The following is an 8,710-nucleotide window of genomic DNA, read 5'->3' as shown; positions in this document are numbered from 1 at the left end:
TCCCATGCTCTGCAGGAAGGCTCTCATGCGAACCTTCCAGTAGGCATAATCCTCGCCGGAAACCACCGGGATCTTACCAAGACTCGCCATGGTCGCCGAGTGGTTTTCGAACCAGTTAAGGTATTGAAAACCTCAACCAAGCTCTGATACCAATTGTGGGACCGAAGCCGGCGACCAGAGGGGGGGTGAATGGGAGCCGATCAAAATTTCTTCCGAAAATCAAACAGTCGGCCTATATCCCAAAAATCACCCAAGCCCTCAAGCGTTCTGGCCAAAGTTTGGAATAGCTATTGAATAGCTAAACCAACACAAAAGGCCTCGAACGAACGAGTGAAAACCCAAAGTAATTCGGAAGCAATTCGGGAAAACAGCTGATCTGAACAGCCAGGACCGGTCTGACCGGTGCGATGGACCGGTCTGACCGGTCGTGTCTGTTCAAAAATGAGCAGACCGGTCTGACCGGTCGTGCCTACCGGTCTGACCGGTAGCACCAAGAAAACCCCCGAGAAAATGGATTCAAACGGTGAATCTTGAGCAAACGACCACGAAAATCGACGAAACTTGGGGGATTGCTTCGCCCCTACCCCATGAACATATCCCCAAAAGATCTCGGCCTAAAGAACAACGAATCTAGAGAATTATGGGGGAGATCAAAAGGGATTGGGGTTTTCTCAAATACTCGAAAACTTCAATTCTGAAGAGCTCATGATTCCAGAGGGATTGACACGAAGCTAGAAGCACAGGAATCACTCCAAAGAGCCCTACGAACCGTCGCAATCAAGTGCATCAAAACCAAAACAAAAATCCATCACAAAAAGCACTAGAGGGACGGGATTGGTTTGATTCAAAAGCCCAGAGGGCACAAGGAGGATAGGGCCTCCTTTCCCAATCAAATCCAATACAAACTCTCACAAATCCATGGACAAATCTACTCTAAAGAGAGAAACAGGGGGAGGAGAACACAGGGGCGGCGCCCTGGAGAAACAGAGAATCCACGAACAGATTACAAAAGCCGCAATTAACCTAACACAAGTGAAGGGGTATTTATACCCGCGGGACCGGTCAGACCGGTGCGCTGGACCGGTCAGACCGGTGTGTTAGACCGGTCAGACCAGTGCCAGGGACCGGTCAGACCGGTTGGCCTACAGCCCCCCTGTACATGATCTCATCCGACGGCCGAGGTTCTTTGTTCGAAACGAAGTCTTCTCCGCGATGCCGCCGTCTTGATGAAGATCCAGTCCGCGGTTTTGAAGGGTCCGCGAAACCCGGGTAGATGGCCGGTTTTGAGAAAACCGCCAAAACCTCACGCGCGGGAAGATTCCCGCCTCCACGCCGTGGCCCTAGACGCCGTTCCCGCCTCGGCCTTCTGACGGCCCTAGACGCCGCTCGACGCCCGTCACCTCCTCGCCCGCAGCGAGGCCCTAGACACCGTCGACGCCCGTCGCCTCCGTCAGTCCCAAGACCGACGCTCGTGCCTCCACGACTTGGCGTCTTCAACCGTCGTCCGCCTCCTTGGTTTTGTGGCGCAAACCAAGAAACCCGCCTTCCGTCGCCGCTTGCGCCCTCGATCCAGGAGTGGACGCCACAGCTGCCGCCCGGTCCGAGCTCCGGTCCCGGCTGCCCTTCACCGCCGTCCACCGCACGGTCCATCGGCCACAGCACCGCCACGGCAGCTCCCCGTCGACACTCGACGCCCGTGTACCTGCAATCAAAAGACCAAGTGCACGATCACACCGCATGGTTGACAATTCACTCATCACAAGCAGGATAGAGTACTCAACATTCCTCAAAGTTTAAGGATGACTTACATTGAGACTTGAGATAATATATAGTTGAGATTGCTAAAATATCTATATTTGCCTTCAGAGGCTAAAATGACATGCAGTTGCAATCAAAGGGAGAATTATGGTTTATATAGTAGTAGTTAAGTTATGCCCTAGCATGCTCCTGCCAACTTTCAACTTTAGGGTCATGCATGTGGGATTAAATAATCCCACTTGAGGCGATATCATCATTAGGTGTTTTAGTAGATAGTACTAAGCAGAGGAGAAAACACATTAATTAGTCATTTTAGAAGTGTTTGCACACCGTACCATTAGCTTTAGAGACGATCTAGCCTGTATAATAGGAAAATATGCCTGACAAACACTCTGTGTCACGTCATTTGACTCAATCGATCTGACACCCAGGAGGTATGAAAGTAATCAAATACGGTATCGAGAAAGGAGTAGCCCAGAAATAGAACGAAAGCAAAAAATTGATTATGCGCCAAACACAGCAAGTTAAGAGATGAGCAAATCACAAATTACAAAGGTTTCAGCCATCTAACATTTATCACTCTGACAACCAGCAATAATATTTTTCTCACACCAAATCAACATTAGCCACTAACTAACCAGCAATACTTTAATCTCACACCAAATCAGTACCAACGACCGATACCAGCCACCGCTGGCTGAACAGAGTGTATATATGGCAATCCAATCTCCAGAACATAAAAGTGAGAGCAGCCAAGCTATTGAAATTAAAGGATATCAAATTGAACAACTAACAATGGTAGCAGTGTAGTAGCACCAAGCAAGCAAATCCAGCGCATGCGTCAAACACCACATGCACGCGCCGGCGTACTCCATACAGACACACGGACGGACGGAGGCAGTAGGTAGTGAGAAAAAAGCACACACGGTACCAGAGCCTCTCTTGCAAACACACACACACACTACTCACACACAGCAACTCATCATCAGCTCACTGATCTACCATCACCCTGTCGATGGATATTGTATCCTATCACCTTAGTTCGCATTGATTAGCTTGCTTGCGGCAAGTGACATCAAGTTGTGCAGCAACAATAACAGGCAAGAACAAGCTAGGGAAAGCTGCCACGAGCCAGCACAGCAGCCCCAAGGGCGATGGCGCGCGGCCGTCGGCCTGCAGCTCAGAGCCAGAGCGCGCCGGCCTCCTTGAGGAGCGGGACGAGGGAGCCGTTGATGTGCGCGGCCATGACGCGGTCCATGGCGCCGACGAGCTTGCCGCCGATGAAGACGACGGGGACGACTGGCGCGCCGCCGGGGCCGTAGCCGAGGAGGCGGGCGAGGGCGTGCTCCAGCTCCCGGCCGCGCGGGTCGAGGTCCAGCTCGTGCACCGTCGGGTGCACGCCCATGCCGCAGAAGAGCCGCTTCACGGCGTGGCACATGCAGCAGCTGCTCATGCTGAACACCACCACCGCGCTCTCCGACGCCAGCCGCTCCACGCGGGCCACGGCGCTCTCCGCCATCGGCGCCGCCGCTGGCATGTACCACGCCTGCTCCGCCGCCGCGTACTGCATTGTCGCTTCGCTGGTGGTACCGAGGAGCTAGGCCGCTGGCTAGTGATGAAAGGGGTTTGTTTGTTTAATTTGTTGCTGCTTAATGAAGGCTAGCAACAGAGGTGGACAGGGACTTTGCTGGCCGGCCGGCTGCTAGCTGTAAGCAAAGGCTCTGGCAATGAGGTGAGGTGAGTTGAGACTTGAGAGCTCGAGTCCTGATGAGCGATGAGCAGGAAGGGAAAGGTGTATATATAGAGGAGGCAGGGGTGGTTTGGTAATTCGAGGGAGGCAGGGAAAGAAGGATTAAGCACTTCCAAGCCAATGAGCTCTTTTTGGGGTTCTAAGCCAATGCAAAATTTTCCTCTCTTTCTTGTTTGCCACTAGCACTATTTTATTGTTCAATGTCTGGTGCTGCTGATGGAGAGGAATTCTCACTAGCATGAGCAGATAATACTTGGTACTCTAGTTAGTTACTGACCTGTGAACATGCTAGTAAGACAGATGTGAAATACCTCTAGCGAGTTAAAACGTGTGAGGCTAGCTCCTCAAGAGAAAAGTGTGTTTAGGCCAGTCTTAGTACATAGTTTTATGACGCAATTACCAAGACTGAAAACTATGTAACTATGCCAGATGAGTTTCATGATGATAAAACTTCTCTCACATCCTATGAAACTCATTTTCTTCTCTCTCCTTGCCATGTCAGCAAAATTGATAATGTTGCACAAAATTTAATGCCATAAAACTCTTCATGAAATTTCCATTGGAACTGACCTTATTAGCTGAAATTTATTTTTTTAACATATACCCATATTTATTTGTTAAGCCTGTGCACTTGTACTCGTGAGTCGTGAGCACTAATTGTTTGATAAATAAATTACTCCAATGGAAACATTGTGGACATTTTGAAAAATGCAGAAGTATACTCCACGCAAGTATAACAATAATATTTGTAATAGGATCTACAAGTTCTGACCTTCCATTCAGTAAATGAAAAAAAACCCGTCGATTGTTGTAATCTGCATCGAGAAAACGTACGCTGTATATTACTAGTATCTGATCTGCGAAGATTGATCTAACGGTACCAATCTCACATGCATGTCGTGCTGCATGGAGACAAGCAATTCACTGGATGAATCGAACGCTAGGCTTTTGATGCCACTGCCGGAACACCGCAAGTGTATTACATCACCAAGGTGTCTCTTTGTCCCCCTTGCCTTTGTGCACACCACTTTTCTGTGGCACAGCCTGTCTTTATCACTGCAAAGTGAAGGCGTTCCTGAAAAATTGTTGGAAGATTTGATGGCGAGAGGGAGAGGAAAGCCATCCAAAGACCGGCTTTTGCCTCCACTGCTGCGAGTCTTGAGCCTATGTTTGATCGTTGGCGAAAAAAGCCTATGTTTGACGAGTGATCCATGTATGCCATGGTAGGTCAACAAATTCTCAAAATGACATATGATAATTTTCAAAATGGCCAGTCTCACGTGCTGCGTTTGAGCATCTAAATTGTTAATTTTCAAACTGACATAGATGACACAAAAAAAATGGTCTCCCAACAACAGTGTAGTCTCTTTATTTGGGGAGGGTTGGTTTTTTATATTAAAAACTCTCTTTTTAATGAAAAATATACTCAGACACGGCCGAAAAAAAACAATTATGCAAAGTGCACTACTCCTTAGGTTAATTGCATTGGAGTGTACAAGTTTGCTTGTGATAAATGGCATACTTCTCTTTTTTGTTTCGAAACATACAGACACATGAATACTCTATGAATATGTCTAGCTCGGCAGTTGAGATCGAGGAAGGCAACACATGTGTCATACCCTGTGTGTCGTTGTAAATAAGTGTGTACGCCATGTATTACTGAAAAAAATAATTATTCGTGAATACAAATACCCACGCTGCTAGGTAGGAGACCAATCTATATGGATAGATCCACCACACGGCATCCATGATATATTGATACAGTGCTTCTTACTACTAGTCTATAAGGCATTAAGGCATCCTCCAAAGGTTCGAGCTAGACAGCTAGTTAGCAAGAGCGATAAAGAGAAGTGCTCATGCAGGAGTTTTAGAAGATGGACCGTGAGAGGAAGATGCATTAGGAAATAAGCGAGCTCTCCTCTTCAAGAGCTAGCGCGAGCTGTTTTCTACTGTTAATGATATAGAATAATGTTTATACTAGCTCTAAGCCTGGCCGTTGGAGGTGGCCAATGAAATTGTGGAAAACACAAGGATGATGCAAAGAGCGAGTACGCGGGGTAATAGCGGCTGTCCTCGTCCTTCCTGCCGGACCGTAGGCCCAACCACGAGTTGGAATCGCGCACTGGGCCCACAGGCCGGAACACGTATGGCCAAACCGCACTTTTTGGTCGACGGATCCGAACCCAAGCCGGCCGAATTAAGGACGTGTGCTGTGCCTGTGCTCATCTCTCTGCTCTACATGCCGCTACTGCTGCTGCTAGCTCGTCCTAGTAGCTAACCTATAATAGGCTGGTACTGATTTGTTTAGATGTATAAAGTTTTAGGTGTAAAACACTATAGCAATTTTATTTGTATTTGGGTGTAAAACGCTATGGGTTAATTATGCTCAAAAGATTTGTCGCAAATTATAAATAAATTGTATATTAATTAGTTATTTTATTTACATATATTTAATATTTCATGTATGTGTTAAAAAATTCATGTGATGAGAAATCTAGTAAAATTTTGGAATTTTGGAACTTAGCTAGCGTCCTCACAGTACCATCGATCCGGTCCGGTCCGGCCTGACCCTCTCGACCGACCGCTTTCTAGCTTCCTCCCAACAGAGGGCATGATCGTGTCCTGTTCTTTCCTCGTCACACCGGGGCTTGCACAGTGGATATTGTCTGCCTCTTCGTTGATTGGGTCGAAGGCTAGGCTACATATGCATGCGACACCTTCATAGGCTCTTGCTGGCGATACAGTGTTTGGGCTGGACCAGACCATACCATACCATGCCATGGGTCTGTTTAGATCCAGGAATTTTTGGGAGAAAATGTCGCATCGGACACTGTAGCACACTGTAATACTTTTCGTTTATTTGTGGTAAATATTTTTCTACCATGACCTAGTTAGGCTCAAAAGATTCGTCTTGCAACGTACATCAAAACTATGCAATTAGTTTTTTATTTACCTACATTTAGTACTCCATGCATGAGTCATTTATTATATTTAATGTTTCGATGTGATGGAACCATACCACACTGGATATGAATATGATGCGCATATATGCTCGATGGAACAGAGCTAGGTTGTGTCAAGATTCAGCCGTGCAACCAGTGGCGGAGCCAGCATCACATAAAAGGGGGGGCCAAGTTTACAGTTTGTTAGCAATAAGTCATACAAGAACAAATATAGATATTAGCTTGCTAGTGAAACACACAACCTAATGCTTAGTATAGTTATTAGCTTATTAGCTTGTTGCCTAGTCATACAATAGCATATGCATGTATTAGCTCTTGTTAGTATGCTAAGTAGTACATCATTGAAAATTTGCTTGGACCAAGGGGGGCCACCGCCCACTTTGCCCGACATGTGGCTCCGCCACTGCGTGCAACTCCATCCCGGCCCGTTGGATCCGACACAAGCTCCTTTTTTGCCCACGAACAAAGCCATGACATCATCTGTGTCTAAAATTTTATCTGTGCGAGCTGTGTGCCTGAGTTCGCTGTTTGCGTCGTGGGAAGTCCAACAAGCTGCATATATACTAGGTGCTTTTGTAGGATGTTGGTGATTATTGGTGGCCTGCGAGCCAGTTTATGGGTTATATCGTCTCTCCCTGCTTGTTTTGCTTCTCTCAAATTTTCCACCAGTTTTATTTTAATCAATCTTACAATTTGCTATTTCCTTTTATAGTAAACTGCTATAATTCTCTAGCCATCACTTTTGTTACTTGTGAAGGATTTTGACACGATATATATTACTGGGTTAATTGGATTCGTGCTATTACAAATTTGCGACTTTCGAGTTATGACATTACAATTCACGTATTGGTAATCATGCTATATATTACAATTCTTATGTTCTTTGAGGCGTGCCATTTTATATGTATTTAATGCTCTTGTACCCGTCCGCAGACCAATGTATTATCATATTGCCTGAAATGCCCCTACTACGACCTGACCAATGTGTGGGCCCGACCTGTCATCTCCTTCCTCCTTCCTTTCTTCCCCAACCCATCCATTTTCTAATTTTCTCCCAACGCAGGCTGCCCATCCTCAATCTTGGTTGGGCTTGTAGCTGCCATGGCCACCTGCTTGCCCACCATTGTCGTTGCGGCCCTCCTCGCCGACTCACTGTGCCATCATAAGCACCACAAGCTCCTGCACGGGCACCACCGAGGCACCAGCCGTGCCGTCGCTGACGACGCTGAGCTGTTGCGTGCGCCCAGTCCTGCTTCCCACTCCCAGGTTGAGGAGGTGACATGCAGGAGGCGGCAATGCAGTTGAAGAGGCCGAGGAGGCGCCTACTCGGCCTCGCGAATGCGGGAGGCGACGGGGTTGGCGGCTGGCGCGGCGGAGGGGAGGCGGGCAGGCGGAGACAAGAGGCGCCACCGAGGGAGAGGAAGAGGATGAGGGCAAGCAGTGGTAGGGATACGACGAGCACTAGGTAGCGACAGGACCAGAGGGCACGACTGAGGGAGGCGGTGGCGGAGGGGAGCGTCGGGCGGAGCGCGGCGACGCTAAAGGAGGAGGGCGGCGAGTGGCAGAGGGACGTGAGCGAGGGTGGCTTGGTGTGGTTCTGAGGGACTAGCATCTCGATGTCATCGTCCTCGTCGAAGACAAATGAGTCACGGTCCATGGTGGGGGATGGATGGAGGTTGAAGAAGGAGCTAACTTATGGGGCCCACATGTAAGCGAGTGGAGGAAGAGAGAAGTAGTAGGGGTGTTTTGGTCTATATGGAAGGTGTGTCTGTGTACAATATAATGGCTTTGCAGGGCCTAGGCACCTAGAAGACGTATAAACTGGCATATCACTGGTAGGGAAATAATTGTAATGGTATATCTCCAAATAGTTGAATTGTAGTCGCACATCGGAGAACTTGGAAAATTATATTGGTATGGATCCAATTAACCCATTATTGTTTGTGCACAAAATGGTGTGTGAAGGTTTGGCGGACTCATATGAACCACAACTAGTTTGGATTGTCAATTGCGGCAATCGAGCAACAGTGGAGAGGAGGGGCGAAGGCCAAAGGAGTGGCCTATGGGAAGAAGCTCGAGTGAAGCCGGTCTAGGAAAAAGGAAAAAGGGGAGGCTTACCAGAGGGTCCTTGTGGTCGGAGCTGACCGGCCGGTATGTGTAGCTAGCTAGGATGGATGGAGAGAGGCCGACCACGAAGGAGATTGAGGGAGTGAGGGTGGGAGAACTTGGAGTCATCTCC

At 48.0% G+C, this 8,710-nt stretch overlaps 1 protein-coding gene across 1 annotated transcript; it reads right to left on the bottom strand.

The window, feature by feature from the left end:
- Window positions 1-2,501: 2,501 nt before the first annotated feature.
- On the bottom strand, window positions 2,502-3,521 carry LOC120702932 (glutaredoxin-C3-like). The gene has a single exon (XM_039986926.1). The coding sequence runs from the start codon at window positions 3,326-3,328 to the stop codon at window positions 2,939-2,941; it is 390 nt and encodes a 129-aa protein (XP_039842860.1). The 5' UTR covers window positions 3,329-3,521; the 3' UTR covers window positions 2,502-2,938.
- Window positions 3,522-8,710: the final 5,189 nt, after the last annotated feature.

The sequence above is a fragment of the Panicum virgatum genome, chromosome 1K (assembly GCF_016808335.1).
Source record: "Panicum virgatum strain AP13 chromosome 1K, P.virgatum_v5, whole genome shotgun sequence".
NCBI classification, from domain to species: domain Eukaryota; kingdom Viridiplantae; phylum Streptophyta; class Magnoliopsida; order Poales; family Poaceae; genus Panicum; species Panicum virgatum.
This window is presented reverse-complemented; position numbering and strand designations above follow the sequence as displayed.